Source organism: Dendronephthya gigantea, unplaced genomic scaffold (genome assembly GCF_004324835.1).
Source record: "Dendronephthya gigantea isolate DGI-Jeju-01 unplaced genomic scaffold, DenGig_1.0 000228F, whole genome shotgun sequence".
Classification (NCBI taxonomy): Eukaryota; Metazoa; Cnidaria; class Anthozoa; order Malacalcyonacea; family Nephtheidae; genus Dendronephthya; species Dendronephthya gigantea.
In genome coordinates this window covers 16215-40490 of record NW_021163238.1, presented here as the reverse complement: position 1 = coordinate 40490, position 24276 = coordinate 16215, and the positions used below count along the sequence as shown (strand labels likewise).

The following is a 24276-nucleotide window of genomic DNA, read 5'->3' as shown; positions in this document are numbered from 1 at the left end:
ATTTTGATTGGATTTTAAAGTTCGGAAAATTACGAAGGGCAACTAAACTCAAATTCATGCACTATATAAAGATTAGCGTTTGAAGAAAATTTTACTTGGAAGCGAGTTTCTAACTCAGTACCGCGGAAGGAATTGACTTTCTCATTTGTTGTGCAGACGTGAGAGCTTACCGCTATAAGCAAACTGTGCGCCCAAACTGCAGCTGTTATAGTACCTATTTCTATAGCTTTCCGCTTTGGGATGCAAATCTAAATGCAGCGGTCATTTACTATCAAAGTACACACTAAGCCCCATTTTCACCGGCTACGCTCAATTCATTGGCACGGCATGGCTAAAAAGGGTATACCCGTGCCCAATTTTACTTTAGACTGAAACATTCTTACCAGCAAAGATGGCGCTGACGTATACGTCTTATTGCTTATTATTGCATGAACTTCAGTTAATACTTCAAATTAAACTACTTGGGTTTCATTAGTTAGGATGACTAGATCATTTTATTTTCGCACAAAGAACAGCGAACGAACCTCTCTATAATTAATTAAAAACCTTTTTGCCAGTTTTCCTGTTCTATGCCGGCGACCCTAGAAATATAAATTTATATAGTTGAATATTCCATCGACTACTTCTAAGCACCGAATGAACATTTCTAAAACGCGAAAAAAGGTAGATTTTATATTTTGGCATGCACCAGGCCAATTTTAAAATTTTAGCGATGCCGAATTATAGTGTATATAATTATATATAATTATGTATATATACTAATGCGTATAGGGCAATCAAGAACGTCTAGCTGCCCCATATGTTCGTATAGGTCGTGTAGACACTGTTCAAACTTATGCAAATAGATTAATAGCATAAACAACAGATTTGCATATGAAGTGGCATGTATACAGGCAAGATGGAAACTCCTGCTTTCTTTGTCTTCGCGATCATTCATATACGACACGCGTTTGACACGATGACGAAGCGTTCGCTTTATCTTCTTGCTGTTTTTCTTTTGCAGTGGTATTTCATCGACTACATTTTAGCAGAAGGCAGGATCGCTGAGCGCGAAGGTACTCTGGTAATTTTGTCATAATTGCGCATGCATGTATATATAGATTAGAACACAAAATCATTTAGTTATGTATACTTGTGTGTATGTGTTTTCCCTTCATAGAGTGATGTTATAGTCGGCAGAGTCACAGACTATGCCAAAGTTTGTAATTTTATGAAGGCCGTAGAATTGATTTTAAGATCATGCATGACTCCGAATTCAATGCACAAAACTATTATGAACTTATGATTGTTAATGTATTAACTATTGTGTATAATTCAATACTACACCGAGTAGTCAAAATACGCCCACAATGTCAATGATCATGCCAATATGTAACGAGCATATACTACTATAGGTCAGCGATGAATTGCCGTTCCCAACTATTACTTGTTTGCGTTTTGTTTCGATCATATCATGACTGAAAAATCAAGGAAAATGCGTCAAAATATGTGCGATATAGTCAAAGTTGTATAGACTGAAGTATAGCGTCATTTATGTCGAATTATAAAGTAAAATACACCAGTGCAGCGGGCGCATAATTTTCCTCCAAAAGCATTCGTTTAGGCTGGGCGGACTATTTTTCAACCAATCGAAAGTATATTTTCACCAATTTCTAATATATCGCTACTCAATCGGTTAGTTCTCCAAGATTCTACTTTCAATGTACTACCGTATGTATAAAGTCTAACCGTCATGTATCTTCGTGCACATGCATGCCATTTGTGTGATTTGTCGCAACCCATTTGCGATTACTTCATTTGTGTAGTTTCGTGCTGTGAGAAAAACAACATCTGCATGCGAGCAGGTGAACGTCAAAAAGTAAAATAACGTAGAAAAAACTTATCAACGCTAAGACCTAACGACCTGACAAAGACATTTAGCCTGAACGTCAGGAATTTTTTTGTCATACTATTTTAAACAGTGAGTTCCAATGTCACATTTGATGACAATGTTTTATATATATATTTTCATTCACGCTTGCACGTTCTGTACTTCGTCGATTTTACTACTGAAAAACACTTTTTACTACTGAGAAATTATACAAGCACTTTTTGAAATTTTTCGTCTGTGTATTATGTTCGTGTGAAAACGCGTTGCGAGAAGTCGACGTGTTCTAGAATTTGGATTGAAATACAAACTGCCAAGAAGATTGAGCCATATTTTTATGTTTTACGTGCAGAAAAGTTAGTATATATAACAGTTCATGTCATTGATAGAAGGTACCCACTTTATGTAAAACTGCTCAGCAAATGCTTCATTTTTGCATGCATGTAAACACTATAGCTTTTTAAAGCCAGCCAGATGGCATACTTGTTAAGAGTTATGCGTCTAGAGTGGCTATTCTCAAGTGCAAAAGACCTTTATTAAGAAAATTACCGTTTCAAACCCTTTTGCGCGGTCGCGTCTTCAGTGGTAAAAACGATCAACCGCTTCGCTAATCGCAATAGATCTTTCCCAAGATGATCGTTCGAGGCCGTACAATACATGTGATTACATTTTGAATTAAGTCAAAAAGCCATTCCAAGATATGCATGCATGCATACATATGTTGTTTTTCAAAATATGGTGTTTGCATTGTTTGCATGCATGCAAAAAAGCCAATACAAAATTTACGTTACAAATTTGTGAAAAGGTATTTACTAAATCAGTGCAAATATCCCGAACACAGTACAAAGTATGAAAAACGCACTTCGGAGAATGTATAAGAGCTGATTCTCAGCATTTAGCTATATAACGATCAACGTGTACGATGAGCACATTTATAATGATAAAAACAGCTGTACAAATTTTTAAAAACTGCACAAGTGCTGTACATGTTATTGAGAGTTTATTATGTCAACAAAGCATATTAATAATGGTTCATGCGTCAACTTTATCTTGCATGACCCTTAATGTTTATAAGCAAAATTTTTTTGGCATGTAGAATTTTTGGCCATAATTCATGTCATAAAGTAATCATCAAAACAATGGCAGTCTAAATGGTTCATACTTTTATGGCTGAGGTGTATGCTCGTACGCGTGAACCCCAAAATTAGTTTTGGTTAATTGAAAACAGCACGAAACATTATTGCATGCACGCTATATACATCTTTTAATCGTTTCGGAATTGAACTTTTAGCTGGCCAATTAGTATATAGTTCATTAGTTGGAACACAAATTGACAAAAGTGGTGTACATTCGGGAGTGTGTACCGGCCTCTCATCAAAATTGGTGGCGCCTCGTGAGTTAAGACCATGATCTATGCATGCTTGAATTAAATATAGGTTGTGCTATTAAACCGCTATATCTTTTTAGTTAATCTATTTATCGACTTTGGCCTGAGGCTTTCGAGGATATAATACTTGGCTTTAGCTATGCCTATAAGTTTCTAAACGCATAGGATCTTCCTTATTATACGGCGACGCGAAGATTTGGATTTTATCTGAAAGCTCTCATTCGCCGCGGCGTTCATTCGTAAAATATTGTTTTCACCACGAGAAGATAAAATTCATGATTCAAATCAAACCGCCGTATAATGTTCTTTTTATTATATTGTCAAACACAAGAAAAAAAATTAAGCAATATAATTCGAAACGAATCCAAACGAAAACGAAACGACTTCCCTGGTAATTTTCGGTTGAGAGAAACTCAAGAAATACCTTCATATCGTAGACGTTTTCTTTCTATAGTATTTTTGTTTTCCTGCCCATCACAAAACGATTTTACGTCTTTGTTCGTGACTCTTGCGATCAAACTTCGCCATTAAGTTTAACGAGTTTAACGAGGCCTTAAAGATGCATGCAGTGTAAACACAGTGGTTTTGGCGGAAAATGATGACGTGTTTCCCGAAATTATAGTGGTAATATATGGAAAATATCTTTCTGTATATCTTACTGTCTACTATATATATATAAAATGATTATTATATCCTTTAGAGCAATATGGACGAAACCTTTCAGCTAAGATCCTATATATAACCGGCTAAGTCATCCTAGCTATGCTCCTATAGTACCTGAAGCTAAATTTGATATGCCACACATTATAGGTTCAGACTTCCGTGTTATTGCGTACTTTAAGACACGCTTCTGTCTGAAAATCAATAGTAGAAAATTGTACTTTCTTACAAGTATTCAAGAAAAATGCAACTCGATACAAATTATCGAAACTCTTGTAACATATCGCGTGCAATATAACATTTCTTCCATGGCTACATTGTAATAACACATTCCAAGCTGCTTGTCCACGATAACATGGCGTCATGCCTTTGATTATCCAATATATAATGTACAATGATAATTATTATTTAAAAATATATTTATAGACCCTGCGAAAGTTGATCTGGTCATCGTAATTGACAAATATTCCCCGAAAGGTTCGCGTAGTTTTTATCGTCAAAGGAAATTTATCCGAGAGTTGGTCGAACACCTGCCTGTTTTTCCTGCAAGAATAAACGTCGCTGCTGTTTCAGTTTCCTCGGATGTGAAATTAGAATTTGGTCTCAACAAGTTCCTCAACAAAGAATGTACAGCGAAAGCCGTAGGGAAAATTCGGTAACGCAACCTTTTTATCTTTTATCCTCAGCTGATTTGATTTTAATTGCTGATTTCAAAATTTCTTTGCAAAAATATTGTTGCAGTGCAACTTGCAGAGACGTTTTAAGCCCCGTAAAACATGTCTTATATACTTTTAGAAATAGAAGATTACTTATAATAGTAAAAAAACCACATATAATTATTCGTTTCAAAAAATAAAATGACGCTTTTAACATTTTGTCTATACCTACAGTTATACTAGAGGCAAATCATCGATTAGCAGTGGCTTGGAATACGTTTTCAATAAATTAATATTCGAGGCAAGTGCCGGCGCCCGTCTGAACGCGCGAAAAATGATCGTTGTTCTTTCCGAAAATTCGTTGAACGTCGATGGGCAAATGTACTGGAACAACTTATCTGATCGCCGTGGTGTCCAAATCGTGTTTATCAACGCGAAAACAAATGTGATGCACATGGAGAACATGAGCGCTTTGAAAGAATTGGGAAATTTACTGGGGACAGGTAATGTCTGCAACGTATGCTATTCGTATGGATTAGCGTAATCAGGACTCAAACGACGTACAGAAATATAAGTTGACTCAAGTTGGGGAGGGAAGTTGGCTGAAGGGGAAATTCACCCTATGCAAGTCCCATGCATGTTTGCAGCCAAGGACCCCAAATACCTTAGGAATCAATCCCAACCTCGTTCCCAGGGCCTTTTGCGACAATAGGAAAAAGAAGAGGAAAGGCCCAAGGATCACCCGTTCAAAATACCCACAATAATATTGTCTCATTAAAACATATTGGAATTATGGTACTATTTCGGAATAATTGCAAAATATTCTGCCAATTACACATAAATTAGGAAATATCATTTAGGAAATCACACGTCAGATGCGGCTGGCCGATCCCAGGGGAATCAATCCACTGTTGTTGGTAAATAATGTAGTTCTGGGTCGTTTTATTGTTCAGTTGTTGTGCCGATTGAGTTTTTTGCTCGGCATGTAAAAGTATATAAAGACAACAGAAGATATATAGCTTACAAACTGAAAACAAAAACAAACTTCAATGTTATAGACACGTTCTTCCCGAACCTTGTCCGTTGTTGCTTCTACTACCTCACAACCTCCATTATAATAAATCGTCAACCATATTCTATATGAAACATTCTATACATGATTTGATCTTAAAGCTTCTCGTTATATGATATGTCATATTTAATAATTATCGAAAACCTATGCCCTCATACGCATGGAAAGTAATTTAATCTGTATACGACGACTTTGTACTCGTGCTTCGGCATGACAATGCGGTATTGCATTTGAGTGGTACAGACTACAGAATTACATAAAATAAGTATTTTATTCCTGACGTTCAGCGGTTTTCCCCGGAAAATTGCGGCTCTTCAAGAGACTCAAGGCCCGCAAAATCTTTAGGGTGGGTCGCACAAGTTAGAATAAGCAAATTGGAAGTTAGAATGAAACATAAACATGTATATAATGATAGATATTCTCGCAATTTTTGTTTGTTTCAAATCCTAGAGATACCAGCACAATGCCAAACGGGAGAAATTATTTACGATCAGTGTCGAAGGCGTTGCAAATGCATTAGCGGGAAGCTTGTCGATTGTTGTCGAATACGAGTACAGTTCACGGAAATGAGCGGCGCCGAGCGAACACGATACATAGAAGTCGTAAAGACTGCCTCGAAGGATCCGTTGTACAAGAAACGATACGAAACCCTTTTGACGATACACAAGACCATCTTTACTTCAGGCATCCACCAGCCCACTTACTTCCTTCCGTGGCATCGTTGGTTCATTCTGGAGTACGAAAATGCTGCGCGAAATCGATTGCTCCGTCACAGTTCCGTATTGGGAGTCGGCTGAGGAGGCGAATAATGCGTTGGCAAGCGATTTGTGGAACAAAGATGATCATGGCTTTGGTGGAAATGGTACTGGGTCATCGAATTGCGTTCAAGATGGACCATTTAGGGCCGAAGTACGTGGATTATTTTTTTTTCATTCATCTAGGCCTGTCATAGCAAAAGAATATAGTAAAGGCTCAGTATAGTAAATTTTCCTCCGGACCGGATCTGACAGAAAGGTTTCTTTTATTTATGTGTTCGCAACCAAAACTAATTGTCTTAGGCACAAAGGAAACCATACTGATAATTTTCCTTTCTGGAAATAGGCCCAAACGCACCACTACCACAATTTCCATTAGTACGGAGATGCTGTTAAGGTGGTTCGTACCACTTACAGTTACACGAAAATCCTAAAATAGTCAGCTATACAGTATATAATGGAATCTCTTTAAAAATCCTCAAGCATGGTCCGCTCTGGGACATCTGACAAGAACTCGACTCGGCCAACTTTTCGTTGTATATAAGTGTAAAACAGAACGATTTAAAATATTTCTTTAACTTAGAAACCTTGCATAAATTGTATATCCCAACCCCCACGAATCACCCCTATGAACACTCGTTTGAACCGCCGTTTGTCGTACCGCATTAAAAAAATGACACGAACAATCGAGCTTAGCTTCTATTATTTAATTCTTTAGAGCGAAAAATTGTAACCACATATTATCTAGAGTATAATACATGGATGAGCGGAAATACGGAATTTATTTCGATTAATGATTATTATATTTTATTCTGTTTTTTTTTGAAAAGTTTTTTATCCCTCTTCATGATTCCAGATCGGCGGATCAAACACGATAATCGCACATGTGTTACTATCATGAATATGGCGCAATAAAACACTGCATATTATTATATAATAAAACGTTTTTTAATTGTACTGCTAGATTGTAATATTGCTCAAACATATTCTTTCTTAACTTCTCTTTGAATTTTCCTAACGGAAAAACCACCATGGCAAACAGAAACCCACTAAAATAGCATGTACTGTATGAATATAGGTATGGTCAGTTATTGAGAGTGCTGGTGGAGGCTGCTTGAAGAGGAATTTTAACGGCCGTTTTCCCGATTGCATCGCCATCATGGAAGCACTGCTGGAATTTTCGAACGCAACCAGTTTCGAAGATTTTGAATATTTCTTGCATCGAGAATTCCACGATGCTGTGCATTGCGCGATTGGCGGACAAATGTGTACCGAAGATTCCGCATCATCCCCGGAGTTCTTCCTTCACCATGCTTTTGTGGACAAACTTTGGTCAGATTGGCAGAGGCAAGGTTCGGAACACACGAAGAACGAGCATTTCACATCGCAGACCGTCGCGATGCCCGCCTCGAGTTACTTGTCGAAAGATCTTTTGGACCTCAGCAAACAACCCGATTGTGTGTGCGTGAAGTATCGTGATCCTGACGACGAAATCTACCAGACCCTTTTGGGTAAGTTCTTGAAGCATTAAAGAATTTAAAGCTAGGACTAGGAAAGTGAGCAGTCTGAATAAAGGGGCAAGATCCCTCATCCAGTGTTTGTAGAAAGAAATTTTGGAGGAAGAAAAAATCAATTTTGAAGGCTGCCTCATCATTTTGAGGGGGAAAATTACACGGCACGGCTAAAATTGGTACTCGCACCCATTTTCATTGGAGTTCAGTGCTATTAGAGGCAGACTACAAGGATGAGATTGGTACCGGCACCCATTTTAGCCGTGTCGTACCGATAAATTGAGTGCAGTATAAACGGGACTTTAACCGCCAGATTTTCAAACACAGTTCAAAAAATTTGTAAGCCATGCATTTTGCCGGTCAGATTTCTGTAAAATGTTCTCAAAATTTATTCCGCCTTAGAACAAAGTTTTCCCAAAAATGAAATGAACTGAAAATATAACGCCTGCATAGTTCCTTAGAGAAAACTTTGACCCTTGATAGAAGAATGTTTTTTTCCTATTGGTCTTACAGGGATACATACATAGGTGGCAATAGCAACCTCGTACCCAGGGCATTTTGCCTCCACATTGGGACGACGTCCGAAGATGGAGGCAAAATGCCTTGGGTACGAGGTTGGGGCAATGGATGATTTACTAGTGGGACTAATTTCGTGGCACGTAGGTGTCTTATGAGTTATGACCACTGACCTATTCTAGCATAAGTCTGTAATTTTTTTTTAAAGTAAGCGCCTATGCATAACGCATTGTCAATTCCAATATTACCAGCCCTGGATGGGAAACCTAACAAAGGGATCCATAACTGGAGTTTTGATTTTTTCTCTCCAGCATTCTCGAAGAAACAAATAGAAGACATGCCGAGAGTGAAATTACCCCCTTACCCAGAACATGCGAGAAAATTGTTCGGAGTCACCGACAAGGATTTACAAAGAATGGAGAAAATCAGATCATTTTTACAGCCCGTGAACGTGCTGCGCGAAGATGAGTTGACTGGTCAGGATCGGGTGCTGGGGTTCAAGAAAGAAGATTTAGCCAAGGAGTGGGCAAGAAGTAAGAGCCGCCTTCTTATCTGTAGTACCAACGTATTTAACCGAAATAAAATTCAAGCCAGTTGTGGCAAGAGCATTCGAATTGAGCATTTCACTCAGTCAGGCATCGCAAAACTTAGGTTCGGTTCCTACCGGCGGACGGATGGTTGTTTCAACTGTTCCTGGTTTGAATTTGCGTTGTGTATGATTTACATTCGATATAGAGACCCTTAGATTTTTAGAATATACCCCACATTGAGTAATGCACCACAAAATTTTAATTGATTTAAAAATATCAAAGTCACGTTCTCTTACATCAAAGTAACTTTTTTACATTTTTTAAATTTCTCTTAGCCGTTGGACTTGAAAGATCAAGAAAGAACAGAAGAGACAAAGAAAGCGACGAATTTTAACTCTGCATGCAAATACAGAAATAATCTTAGTTTCAAACAAAATCATGTCAGCTGTGAAACTTAGCTGATACACACACATACATGATAGTAATAGGTATAATTTTAGACATTTTTAATTACTTAATTTATTCCATATTAATAAATGATTTAAATAATTTGTTCACGAAAATTATATTTTTCAGAACGACAGGGCACCTCGATCTCTTAATAGGCATGCAAGCAAGTTACTTAGAGAGGATGATTATAACCAGCTAGCCAGCTAGGGTCTGCTAACATTGGCAAGTCGACAAGCTATGTTGCCCAGTTGGTCACTTCGCACCACCACAATTGAGGTTGTGACTGTCGCGTTTTTGTACGTACTACCATGTACTACGTAGCTACACGCACGTAAAAGTTTAAAACCATTTAATACTAATAATAATATCTTCGATTTAAACGATATACTTATGAAATCAATGATTGAATAGATGCATATAGGTTGGATTCTGTTGGTGATTCGGCACGTTTTTTCTGGCATAAAAAACTACACAACAACTTAGAAGGTCTTACGTTAAGATACATCAAATCCACTAATTCAACTGCACGACGCGGACGTGACATGGAATTAGCCGCTAGCGTTAGAAATTAAACCCATTTTTAATTAGCTTTATACATACGGCCGGTTGCTCGAAAGGCGTTTAACTTAAACGGTGGTTAAGTTCAAAATGGAAAACAAAATTATACCATTTGAACAACTGGGCTGAAAATTTTTGATGTAAATAGTTTAATTTTAAATGAAAGAACATATTTAATACATAAGATGTAGTCTCAGTCAATCACAAGATGTAAAAGAGTATTTTTACACTTTGGCTTATCCACCATTTAACGTCTTTCGAAGAACCGGCCCCTGACCTGGTTTTACTAAATTGGGGTCTATACGATTTTCATTCCTTCTGAAATTGTGAAATATCGATCCACAGTGTTACTTCACGTAGATTTGTAGATTTGGTGTATCTTGAGGTCTCTTAATTCACCTAGTCATACGACCCATACACACTCCGGTAATTCCACTAAAATTCCAGCGATATTGAAAATGAAGATTCTTTGCCGTGTTTTTCGATCGACTTTTTCGATCGAAATTTCATTAGTTTGTGTTATTTATACGCCATCCAAAAGCATTCATGCATGTAAGCAATAGGGTAATGAAATTTCGTTTTTGTAAGTACAATTTCGCTATTAATTGAAATTATATATCATTCCCTTTTTATTTTCTATTTCGCCTACATCTTATTCTTTAGTATGTCGACCAGTCAGTGAACGCTTGGAACAGACAAATCTTATGTAAAATTAGCCGGTGATCTCGCGTTTATATTTTAACCAATCAGCGCTATCGAAATAAAAATCATTCTAGAGTATGCAATCAATTATATCATTTGTTATTCCTTTTGAAACCGGTCGCAATTCATTCTTATCGACACGCAACTACGATGTCCTTTTTTATTCTCACTGAGCTATATGATCCGATGCAGGGGTGTGTGTCTGAGAATTAGCCTTAGGGACCTTAAACATGTAGGACGGCAACACGACGTCGACGCGGCTGAAATACTCCTTTAAATAAATGCTATAGCAAATAAATGCTATGGCATGTATATATTTATCAAACGATGTTTTCCGTTGTAAATAGAACGATGATGACGACTAAAACTCCCTTAGGTCCTTATTAATTATTCTTTTCTTTTTAATGCATCATCCATTGTATTGATAGCCGTCGTCGTCGTGTTCCTGTCCTACAAATTTTAGGGTCGATTTAAACTTAAAATATTCGAAAATATGAAATGAACACATTCTGGGAAATATTGCCAATGTGTATGGATTTTGCAAAACCACCGGCCAACAACAATACATTGCTGACTGCATATGTCAGTGCATGATCAATGAGATCAGAGGCCTATTCATATTTGTACAGTCTGTGAATATTTTTTGACAAATGGTGGCAGCAAAATTTTGCCCGCTTGAATAGTGAGTTTTTTATGGCATGCAAGTCAAAGATACCGGATAACAATAAAAAAATTTATTTGAGCCACTCTGCAATAAATATAAAATATACAGTTATACTAGTTTTTAAGAGCCGCGCGTATATCAAAAATCTTGGTGCACACTTGAGAAATCTCCCGAAATCTCCAGAAATCTCGTCTTACAGACGTATATATACAAACAGTGATCTTGCATAGAACTGCACGAATTCTCCACACGCACGCACATTCACACGTCACGTTCTCCTTCCCAGGAAGGACGTTGGAGACAAATTCTAAAACGATTGGCAGAAGGATTTGAATATATTAATTGGAATATTTGAAATTCGTAGTTTGTAGTCATGGAGCTATATTGAAGAGCACATAAAATTACTTTTGAAGTTCACAGTTTGTTACGACTTTTTTGGGATTTTCTTCCACTGATGCATGGGTGTGAAGGGCAAATTAGTTATAAATACTCTGATTTGTAAATACTCTACTATCACTATTTATACACATGCACTTACACTCACTTAGGACGTATCATTTAAAAGCATGGAATGGCTCAGTAGAGGGCCGGCCACACATGCAATCAAATTGGTAACGTGCACTTGATTAATACTTTCAAACTTGATTAATATTTTCTATTACTCTGCCGTTTAGCCTAAACAGGCCTCTAACGAACCATCTCCATCACCGTAGAGTGTATTGCCGTTGACTGAACTCACCTGTCACCTGGTCGTTACAGCTTTGTCAAGATAACTAGCTTGAAACGGTTTACATTCCCTTAACATCGCTGTTGCCGAATCAACGGGGAACCATTTTCGAACACGGCCTGAAACAAAAAACAAAACCTTTAAACAACTATTAACCACATTTTTTGTAGTTATATTGTGGGGAGGTCTCGATGAAATGAAGAATATTTAACAATTAGACAACGAGTCCGAGTTGTCTATGAGCGAATAGTCAACGAAGGCGAGTTGTCTAATTGTTTTAGTATACACCCTGTACCTAGATATATTAATTTCGAAAAATAATCGATACACCGCAATTACACCGAAAAATAATTTAATTAATTAAATTAAACTTTCTCACGATGACGAATATGCGGCCATTTTTGGGGTACTTTTTCTCAAAACCGCAAGCGTGAGACCTCATAACGGCCACAGTCTTTAATTTTAGGCTTGAGTTATTCTTTCAATGTTCTGTTGATTTAAAAAAGAAAAGCTTTTTCAAAACCCGTTTGAAAAAATTGAAATTACCCCAAAAACGTCATCGTGAGAAAGGCTAATTCAATTTTATACGGTCAAATTTTTCCCAAACGTTCACCATCACGAATAGACAATGGTTGAGTAGCCAATTAGTAGGATTTGTAATAGACAATAGTCGATGTATACTAAAGGAATATAGACGTTTCCGGCACTTACAGTACAAAGTTTTCACATTACTAAAAATTACCGACGAAATGACACAGGCATTTCTGCAAACTGCCAAATTTAGAAGTCAACTGCTTAAGGTTTTGGCCGTATTCTCTTAACGATCTTATAAAATCGCTCACGTTCCTACGAATATTTCAATTTGAATAGTTAACAAATTGACTTGCATGTAATAAACCGAGTTTCTTCTCATCAATTCTCATCAAGTTCAACCATACCAAGCCTGTGAAATGCAAATTAGCATACATGTGGTACTCGATCGTGTAGGGAATTTCTTGTAATGAAATATTTCACAATCTCATTGTTTTCAACTTAAAATTACCTTCAATGAAGTGGATTTCAAGTTTAACTGTCACGGACCATGTGCATTGAAGCAAAACATCCTTCTTCAACACATACATGCACGAGACATTTGTCAGCAAAACATCCTTCTTCAACACATCACGGAACACATACATGCATGCAAGAGACATTTGTATGCGGCTGCATATGTCAGTAAAGATCGTTTATGTCAATAGTCGAACAGTATAATGTGGAATAATCGTAGTTTTCAATACGTTTAGTACTTCAGTAGACTTGTGAGAAATATTTTTTAGTAAAAACTTGTATTGCAACGGAGTTATGCAAACAAGTTCCATTGCGAACTGTCGTCACAAAAGTTTCCCACGGCGCTATTGATATGCTATTAATAATAATATTGAAAACAATGACTATTCTCATTAGTTGTCTCGGAAAAGCTTAATTGAAATAGCTATACATAGCCAAATAAATTCCACGCATGCGTTGAAAAGGATGTTTTACTTCTTAAATCTAAGGATATATAGCCGAGGAGAGAAAAGAACGTATATAACACATCCCATTCAAAATATAGACCTAAAGTTTTCGCTCCAGTCTTTATAGAGGTCAAAGCATGATTTATGTATCTGCAGTTCGGTTCTCACCACATTTGCCCTCGTACCAATCTTCGCATTCTTCTGTGACTATAAGGACATATACAGCTGTTCGATGTTTTCGCTTGTCGTTCTGGAATTAAACACAGATGTAGCTATTATACGGCACACTGTGGCGCACTTATGACGAGATAGCTATGTAACGGGTATGTCATCTTGAGCGATCAAGGGCCGGTTGTATCAAGCCCGTTTAGCTTTAACGGTGGAAAAGTGAAAATTAAATAACACCCTTACAACTCTCTTGAATGAGTCAACTTGAGTATTATGCACTGAATATGTAGTTGTAAACATGCAGTATCTTTGTATTAAGGTCAAAAACATTTAGTTCGCTTGTTGAATAAAACGGCAGACTTGCTTTCTATTTTGAACTTATCCACCGTTTGAGCTAAACGAGCTTGATACAACGGGCCCGTGAATGATAATAGATTCGTGAATTTCCTAATGACACAAGAGGTTCGTTTCCTTTTGACGATTTTGACCGCTATTTCCTTGTTTCCGATATTTCCGATATTTCCTTCCGTTTCCGAAAACCTCGCTTGTTCATGCTGTTTCTGAATCATAGCCTGACAGGCCCAGGCTACTTACAAGTAATGGAAAAACTACTACCACTACGGCTTTGCCCAGCAGACAATTTAATAAACACCGGAAAAGACGAGATCAACATCTTGAACTTCAGAACAAAACAGCAAGTTTACGATGATATTTCGAAGTCATTTTCCAAAATCACAGTAAATTTGTTGTTTCGTTCCGCAGCTCAAATCTCAGTAGGGATCACAAAATGTTGTTCTTTGCTGCACAATGTTTCCTCCGGTTTTCCATGAATGTTGCAATGAATGTTGCACGATATTTAATAGAAAACATAGTTTGAAATAGTTTAAAATAGTTTAAAATAGTTTCGAAGTCATTTTCCAAAATCACCGTAAATTTGTTGTTTCGTTCCGCAGCTCAAATCTCAGTAGGGATCACAAAATATTGTTCTTTGCTGCATCATGTTTCCTCCGGTTTTCCATGAATGTTGCAATGAATGTTGCACGATATTTAATAGAAAACGTAGTTTGGGATCGGAAAATTACTGGAAAGAATTCACAGCGAGTGAACATATTGATTTTCTGTCATGCAAATAAAGCGGCGATGATAATACAGTAATGGGAGACAACAGATCTGTGCACCATTCGGAAGAATTGGACATCAGGTGAACATCAAATTGGCAACTCTTTGATGTTTACCGAACTTATAAACCACGTAAATTTTCTATTGTTAACACACGAAAGCAATATTGGTGCAATCTGATAAGTGCACGAATTGAGGAAAGCCATGATGACACATATTGAAAGGCAAGTGAAGACAAACAGTATAAACATGATCAGAAAGCCCCCCTTCTCCAATATCATTCGTCTTATTTCATTGTTGTTTTTCTGGGATGTTTAATAAAGAAAAAATATCACCAGAATCAGCAGGGTTTTAGAATTACCAAGTAGACTTCATATAGAATGGAATATGCTTTTAAAATAGCATAAATTCTGTCCAGCTATTCCTCATAGCAAATTACAACTTTAACAAATAGGTAAATTCGTTGGAACTAATTTACTACTAACCCATAGCAGCAAAGTGAGAAATCTTAATGTGTATATACACTGTATTTGTGTAATAACTAAGGCAGTTAGTACCTCAAACGTGCCAAGGAATCGACCTAGATTTCCCTTCACGCCTGCCTATAAAACAACAGATATTTATAAGCAATACAAATCAACTTCAGTATGACACATGATTTCCTTTGGGATATTGTAGGCACCAAAGTCACAAGACTGGCCTCTGTATTTACTTCTTGCTATAGCTATTCTTAGGTTGCATTTGATGCCATAGACTTCAGTGGAGTCAACTCATAATCAATGCACAAAATCCCAGTTAGTTGTTTGCTGTATGCGTTTTTTGTGCTGAGTAATAAATATGTGCAATGCTTTGTCATTTGCTCACTTCCATGTGGCATAAGCCTTGGACGATAGCAGAACATTTGAGTGTGAAACCCACTCAAATAACTGTTAAAATACTTAGTGAAACCCACCAATATAACCAACTACAGACCAAGAAACAAAACATTGGCACTTTTCCCTACCCAACCTCATAGAAATGTTCCTTATAGAAGACACTGTGCTTTCTCCTATACAACCCCAGGAGCAATGTTCCATATAGAAAACACTTGTATAAAGGTATATTCCAAACCTACTCCACTCTCAAAGTGCAAACAAGCAAAATGCATGAAAAATGACAAACCTCCTCAGCAACTTCCCGTAAGGCAGCAGTTGCAAAATCTTCATCTGGTTCAACACCACCACTTGGCACAACCCACTTATCAGGTGTTTTTGAACTAGACACCAATAGAACCTATGATAAAGGTGATTAAAAGTTTTACATTAATTACAATTTGGAATAAAGAGAATTTTATGCAAGGTGTTTTATTAGGTACTGCTGGTTTGTCTACAGTAACAACATTGCTATATTTTAGCTCAAAATTGTTCAGCAGATACTATAAATATTCAGAAAATAATTCACCAGTCTTATTTCCTGGGACAGTTAGCTACTAAAGTGGTCAAGAAGTATTAATATAGTCCAACATCATCAAGACTTCAATCAATTATAAACTTTACGATTTGTCAAAAGTTTCCAAGCAAATTTTTAATTAAACAAGGGCACATCATTAGATGCAAGTTAATTAAGGTAATTAAAATAACTCATGGCGAGATGTGAAATGTGTTGAAGATGTTATTGAGTTCACAAATTTTACACCTTACATCTTAATATATATTATGAGGTAAATTAAAGAAAATGGGAATAGTGAAGCTATGGTAAAAAAAAATACATACATATGAAATACTTTATATTAAAATTTTGTCCAAACAATACATGCATGTATGCATGAATGAGTAGGCTAATGGTATTTAAATATTGCATAAAAATCTTGGAAAGTTCTGGACTGTATCAAACAAAGTGAATTTCTTGTGATTTCAAAAGCAATAAGAGCGACACTGCGACAGATAATGAATCTGTTTTGTACATTGGAAGCCTGGAATTAAACACGAATTTAATCATTGAAAGTCACATCCTGTCTCAGCTATTTCTAAAGTACCGTAAGGTTGTAATATACACGAATTTCACAGTGATATATGCATCAATTTTTCACACTGAGCTAATTCTTTTATTCCATCTGTCTTCTTTGTCACGGTCGACACTTTATGTGTACAATGTATATTTAACATAAATATCTGACGAAATTTTAAGTTTAAAAAGTGTCAGTCGTCAGGAAATGCTTGTTCAGTTGTTCTCGAATAGACTTTTTTGAATAGTACCAGAAACCGTCTAAATCACAGAGGATTTCTAATGCGCGAAAAGTGAAATAGGTGAAATTAAGCACTAGGTAACCTAAGCATGATGTTATTCTGTGTTTAACGACAGACCACATTAAATGTATTACAGTAACGTGTATATACATGGTAGTAAATAGTACCTCGTTCTCTGCCTCGGTCCGAAAACACAGACAACCAGCCCTTTTTTTGAATCCGTCGTTATCAAAGGTTCTTATTGTGTTCAGGTAATGGACTTTTGGCATCTTCCTTCACGGTTCAAATTTCAGAAATCGAATCAGATCGTAGAGAAACTAGCAGCAGATTCTTGTATTTCTTTTGCAGTTGTCACAGTATTTATTTACAAGCCTCCTCTGATTTGCGCCATCTTACAAACCCACAATCCATTGTTCAAAACGATTACGTAATTATTGATATCCCGGGGGTATCTGTGTTCCACATTAACAATGAAAGATTTTCTTTCAAAATATGCTATTAAAAAAATTATTAATAAAAGCATACAAGTTCTACAAGTGCAGTATTTTAAAAAAAGGTTAACGAAGCTCAAAATTTTTTTTTACAATTTTGACAATAGTACGTATAACCATAAAAATGATAAAATGAATAAATGTCTAAAAGCGAAACGGTTGTCCGGGTTATTTTCCCCCTCCTGTATGCTCTGCTGGCCTGGAGACTAACTGTCATGCATTGCCATGTCATATGATCTAAATGAATTACAACAAGCCGATAGGCGATAAACAAGACGTTGGAAATTAAATATTATTCGACAAATAAATGTTAAACCTATTTCAATTATTAAGCAGAGAAGAGATGGAGCGATAGAACCTGCTTTAATCCGAATATTAAAGTAATGGGAGACACGAAAAACCAAGTCTCACTTCGGCCATTCGCCCACCAAGTCGGAGGCCATTCGAACTTTCAACAGTTCGACAATCATACTGTATGTAAGCCGTTGTTCTCAAAGGAATTGAAGTTTTATCAAGAAATTCCTTCAGCATTGAAACCGTTCATCCCCCAATTTAAAGGTGAGGCGAAGTTTCGTTGCGGAATCGAAGCTGCAGCAACATGAGCTTCGGATAATTTTGAACTTTATATTGTAGCTATAAACGTAAAGTAACGAAAGCTTTATATTGTAGCTATAAACGTAAAGTAACGAGTAAAAATAACCAGAAATCACTGAGAAGCGTCTTCAAATAACAACCTCTTATCAACTGTTATATAATATAAATATTAACGACCGCCTAAAATAGGCCTCGACGTTTTTGCCTAATAATTTTGTAGCTACATTACATTTACATACAGTATACTCAGGTATAATAACCATGGTTATATTTACAGTAATTTCGTAGTGAAAAACGTACCAGTGAAAACTGCAAGTGTCAGGCTTGCATTTTGTTGCCTAGTTTATTAACTAATCTTTTGGATGGTATTTGATATAATATCAGACCCATGCACTTGGATATAGTAATGTAGACCAATGTACTTGTGATCTGAGTAACAAGTAGAAAAAAATCACCATAGCTGAAGGGTGAAGGCATAGGTTTTTGCCAGACAATGTGACATAAAAACATATGTATTGGTCTTCTGTTTAACAAAAGAAGACAAAAACTGTGAAAAAGGATAACGTAATCCTAAAATATTTCATTATTTCAAGTCAATTGGGTCACTAGCTAGATACATAATGCAATGTATAAATTGGTGAAATGTGCATGCATATTTAATTCATATTCTAGGTGTGGTTACAGCGGAAATAAAAGAAGACTATGAAGGGGAACCTAGTCTAATAATTCATCCAAATGGCCCTGTCCATTTTGTAAGTGATGATATTTCAAAGGACCTTTCTGGATCAGATGGTAAGCAATCATAATAATGCAAAAGTTGATAATGTTTACACTATGGTGTTAAGGAAAATAAGCTTCCTACCAGGCTGTTGCAGTATTGAAAAAAATTCATTTATCAAAATGAAAATATCAAATATACAGCACTGTATATCACAACTATTGACTTTAGCAAAATTACAATTAAAATGTATTTATACAAACAGCAGAAAAGTTGTGTGAAACTAATTGGATACATACATATATTGGATCATTATTACATATGTTATCATTAAGGTTGTCCATGTCAATATACATTGAAAATATATAAATATCAGTCACATGACCATTAAACATGGGTATCTAATTTGTTCACTTTTCTCTTTTTCTTTATTAATATCAATATTGTTCGCCTAACTGTGGCATTTAAGAAATTTTCAAGACATACATACTGTATATTGCTGTATATATATACCATACTATACATCTATTTATCACATGTGTATCCATGTGTATACATACATATCACATTAATATCCAAATGTGAAAATGAGGTATTTACTGGAAGTATGAAACGTTTCAGGATAAACATAGACACTTTAATAAAATACAAGAAAAACATCTCATGTTGTAAACCCAAAATTTGATCAGCTTAAAAATGAGGCAACATGTTTACAATGATATATCAACTCAATTTCAAAGTGATGTCAACTGTCTTGTTTAAATATTCATGCTAGTTACGTCTGTCATGATATTTTTGTTCCTTCACACAATCCAAGAATGTCTTTGGGAAAGGAATGATTATTCCCAGTGTTCATCACTGGTTGTTTAATACCATTTGATTTGAAACCTAAACAATGGATGTAGAATACAAAATGTCTGAATTTAGCCTTTATTAATAAAGGTTATTTCATCTTCTTTCCATAGATGACATTCAGAATCCCTGTGATGCTGATGAAGAAAAAGATCGTCCACATTTACGTGGTCCAACTTCATCTTGTCATTCCCAGCGTCGTAAGTGCAGCCCAGTGCTACATATACTGATATACAGGCCTTGAATTCCATTTGAATCATTTGCCTTATATTATAAGACTACGTTTACACTACTCCAGATCGGTCTTAAAACGGTGCAAAAAAGTATCAAAACGGGTTTGCGTTTACACTGCACCGGAGCGGATTTGTTCGAAAACGTCACCTTTGCCGTAGCGAAATGACCACACTTTCTAAATGTGGTCGAACGAAAACGGAGCGCTACATGGCGTTGTGTAAACACTACACCGTTAATATTCCGCTACACTTTTAGATACCACTCCGCCACAATGCCTGGCGCGTTGTTGCCGTAATTCAATATAGCGAACAATTCTCCAACAATTTATCAACAAGCACCTTTCTCGCTATATCGGCGGTATTATTTTCATTGTTTTTGCGGCCCACGACTACAGATATAAACGTCAAGCAATGTTTCAGAAAGAAATGGCGGAATTTCCCGCGAAGAACTTACGAATGTTGACAGCGAAGAACGCTTTTGTGTAAACGCTAACGAGACAGTATCGGAATTCAAACGGAGCAGTGTAAACGCAGTCAAATTCTGCCGTCACTTTCTCGCTCCGGAGCTGTGTAAACGTAGTCTTAAAGGCATGTGTGAAAAGCAAGTTCAAGTCGTTATTTTAGGCCTCAGAGGCGCATTTGCATTCATGCCTCGTGTTTTTGAAATCTGAAATCGGCAGAAAACATCGCACTTAAAAAGGACAAATGTAGACAGCAAATGTAATACTCTTCGTCTTGGCATCATTTTTAGAATTTCTGATTCTTGAAAATGTCATTTCTCGGTATCATTCTCCTTCGATTCTTGATCTTAAAATGGGAACTCAGATCCACAGCGACTCGAAGACAAGTGAGGAGGAAATGAAACGGAGGAGAAGCAAGTGGGAAAAAACTACCGCGAGAACCCTCGGTGTCCGTTTAGGTGGGATGAAGGTACAGTGTCTTTGAATTATGATTTCTTTTTTGTACATATAGTAAGAGGGAGTAATTATGAGTGCATTGATTTATACCTTGACAATTGATCACTTGCAACTTATCCATTCATTCACATCTCTTACAAGAGGAAAATCTGATATTCTGGTAAACTAGGACTTGGTCTCGGAAGTGGGGATTAGTCAATCCAATTTTCCCTGATTACATTAGTAGCAGAAATGCTTACAGTATCCCTGACTATTGTGTTACAATCATTAGTCAATCGAACGTTAATTGAGGGGGACCGTATTCATGCATGTTAATTTCTTTTGAAAACAATTTTACTCTCAAGTTTCAATATAGAAATCAGCCTGGCACAGCAGATTACATTAATATGATCCCCTCAATTAACGTTCGATTGACACCCATGGTTAAATGCGTACGTCAAACTAAGACTTTGATAATCTCTTTTTGGTAAGAAATTTAAGAATTTTTCCTATTTATACATAATACAGAAATTATCAATAATTTACAGTTTTCGTAACGGTTGGCGGGAAAGTTTCCTTGTTGCAAGTTTACATATCTCAAAAGTAAAATTGCAATGCAAAGGTGCATAAAAAATTGCGCCGAGTAATAGGGCCTTAATTAAGCTATATGTTTTTTTTTAGGTATATCACGTTGACTGTGGAAAGTGTTTTTACATGAACAACAGTGATGGTAGAAAGCTGTCGGAACATGGTTTCGAGAAAGCCTTGGGGATGTTTTTCGATAATGGCGAGACGTTTCGCTGCGCGCTTATTAGTTGTTTCATCCAAAAACTTAAAAACGTCTTGGACGTCATGGAGAAGGACTTGTGCTCGTATCGTTTCTACAACAGCTCGCTGCTGCTCGTTTACGAGGGTGAGGTAGCTGGATACTCAAAACGTAACGAATCGGATTGTTTCACGAACACCTCGAACCACCATTCCACGAACGACACGTCTTTGGAACAGTGCACGTGCGAATGCACTAGCGAACAGTTGGATATTCGCATGATCGATTTTCAACACGTGTCACGCGACGACAGTCACGCGGACAAGTCGTGCTGCGTAACGTGTCCGGATAAAGGGTACATATTTGGGCTTAAGTCTCTCATCAGAATATTGCGCAAAATCCAGAACGATCATCATCGTGGCAGGAAAGAAAGTTTGACGGATGGTTCTGGGAAGGATGCGTCGTAAGTTGTTTCGAGTGCGCTACTTTCAGAAGAGTGCTTCTAGGGCGTCAAGTCCGTGAGATAGTGGGTACATACCAACACGCTGTGAAATTACTGGTATAATGGTTCCTTTGGCCTGGACTCGTCATTTATATTCATAAGAGGAGGACCACAGGGCAACCTGTCCGTCGTCTGAATGCCGGTCTACTCTTGCAAATTTTACTTGCTATTTTCGGTGTGATTTTATTCTTTTGAATGATGTTTTATGAGTCAGTAGTTATTGATTGTATGATGTGTAAGGAACATCCGTCGTAACTTATCTACTGAAAATTGCATCTAAAATCGCAGCTAAAATTGTTTATCTCAGTTAAGAGGACGTGATGAATTTTAATCGCCCTAAGAACCAACTCTTCATACCTAAACACTAAACAGCACTAAGTATATGGCTTCAAAGGTAAGAGGCTGGAATTACATGCAGCGCAATTGTTAATTGTATAATGAACAGTGAAAAACTTGTGTGGATCGAAACATTTCGTCCATATTGTTATACGGTCTTTCCATTTATCGTTTTATGGAGAAGATACTGAACAGCCGCCGGTTGTGTGAGATTTGAATAGTGATCTGCGTATCACAGGAAAAGTATTTACACATTTTTTTACACTGAAATTGCACGTTAGTAGTTGTATATGTTATATGTATATAGTTATATAGCCGAAGTAGTATAACTGGAAGTAAACCTTTGAATTCTTAAGAACAAAGTGTAGTTTACCCGTATAAACACTTGGTCCCCCTTGTAGTTTTTCTTCGCTTTTCAAGCCTTCACACAACCGGCTTCAAAGATATATAAGATTCGCGTGCACCAGCATCTGCACCACTACCATATTTCAAATATGCAATCAAACATTATTGCTTAATTTCATTAAATATTTTGGGAGAAAACCCAAAGAAATCGATGGTGTATATTGTTGGAATAGCAAGATAACGTTGGTGTTCATGGCCTGAAGATCTATGTGAATAATTAATTTCCTGAGTAAATGTTCTCATCAAATATTTATTAAAAAATTTTCTTCACTTTTTTAACTGTCGAAGAACGACATCTCCTAGTTTACTTTTAGACAGTTGCCGAGCACATTAATCTTTATGAGATATTTGATATACTGCTCCAGGAGTTTATGGTGTAATGTGTTGTATTACGTTAAATATTACAATATGACAAATTCATATAGCCAGTACAAAACGTTTCTTTATTCGTGATCCATTAGGTTTTTTAAGGACGTTGGAAGTATGCGTAGGTTGATATACCAATTTGAACATTATTGACGTTTGCCATCTTTAATATTTCCGAATTGGAGTCTAATATTGAGTTAAATATGTGAGTCTTCGCTCTAATTCCTCTTTCTCCCTCAAAAGTTCTTTGGTCTTCCTCTCATTTCTATCCAATCTGTTTTCAAGTGGGTGCATTAGTGGACAACATGCACATGACTTCGTGAAAACTACAATAACGACAATAATTTAATCAAGGACATTGGAAGCACATATCACTTGCAAAGGTATGTGAATTATGGTTATGGAATGAGCTTTCAGTGTAATTATTGCATACTTCTTTCAAAAGTTTTAACCCGGTCAATTTTTAGTGTGGCTACACACTAAAAAAAGGTGTGTTAAATTTACACACCTTTTTTGTCCAAATTTTAACACACCTAAAGGTGGGTTTTGAAACACACCTAAAGGTGTGTTTAACACACCATAAGGTGTGCAAAAAGCATCTTCAAAGGTGTGTTAACACATAGCAAGGTGTGTTTTTGTGCACACCAAAAGGTGTGTAGAACACACTAAAAGGTGTGTCAAAAAACACACCAAAAGATGTGTTTTTGGCTTGTCCAAATTTTAACACGTTCTAAGGTGTGTTTTCAAAGAAGGTGTGTTTTCATACACACCATGGTGTGTTTCATTACACAGCTAAAGCTGTGCTGGAGAACACACAAATTGTTTAAGTAAAAAGTTGCACACCTTTCCTAAAAGTAACATATAAACAGGGCTAGAAAACACACAAACACAATATTAATTTATAAATATATTTTAAGTTCCAATACTATTAAGAATTAACATGAAGTCACAGTAATGAATTATATAAATATCTTGAAGCATGCAGTTTAGTTTAAAATAATGTCTTACTCTATAAACAGTTTATTGACTTGATGTCGTCTCGACTTGACACTTGGTG

At 36.5% G+C, this 24276-nt stretch overlaps 3 protein-coding genes across 3 annotated transcripts; 2 read left to right on the top strand and 1 right to left on the bottom strand.

The window, feature by feature from the left end:
• Positions 1 to 6386: 6386 nt before the first annotated feature.
• LOC114540274 (putative tyrosinase-like protein tyr-1) lies at positions 6387 to 9448 on the top strand. Its single transcript, XM_028560547.1, has 4 exons — positions 6387 to 6551; positions 7476 to 7908; positions 8736 to 8957; positions 9290 to 9448. Exons 1-4 carry the CDS (start codon positions 6387 to 6389, stop codon positions 9346 to 9348), a joined length of 879 nt encoding a protein of 292 aa, XP_028416348.1. The 3' UTR covers positions 9349 to 9448.
• Positions 9449 to 11383: 1935 nt separating this feature from the next.
• LOC114540255 (diphosphoinositol polyphosphate phosphohydrolase 1-like) lies at positions 11384 to 17450 on the bottom strand. Its single transcript, XM_028560538.1, has 6 exons — positions 17228 to 17450; positions 15997 to 16107; positions 15393 to 15437; positions 13717 to 13798; positions 12068 to 12174; positions 11384 to 11635 (listed from the first exon to the last, which is right to left on the bottom strand). The coding sequence occupies exons 1-5, from the start codon at positions 17327 to 17329 to the stop codon at positions 12071 to 12073; spliced, it is 444 nt and encodes a 147-aa protein (XP_028416339.1). The 5' UTR covers positions 17330 to 17450; the 3' UTR covers positions 11384 to 11635; positions 12068 to 12070.
• Positions 17451 to 17787: 337 nt separating this feature from the next.
• LOC114540273 (inositol hexakisphosphate kinase 3-like) lies at positions 17788 to 23075 on the top strand. Its single transcript, XM_028560546.1, has 5 exons — positions 17788 to 18109; positions 18818 to 18937; positions 19829 to 19915; positions 20700 to 20878; positions 21526 to 23075. The coding sequence occupies exons 1-5, from the start codon at positions 17935 to 17937 to the stop codon at positions 22075 to 22077; spliced, it is 1113 nt and encodes a 370-aa protein (XP_028416347.1). The 5' UTR covers positions 17788 to 17934; the 3' UTR covers positions 22078 to 23075.
• Positions 23076 to 24276: the final 1201 nt, after the last annotated feature.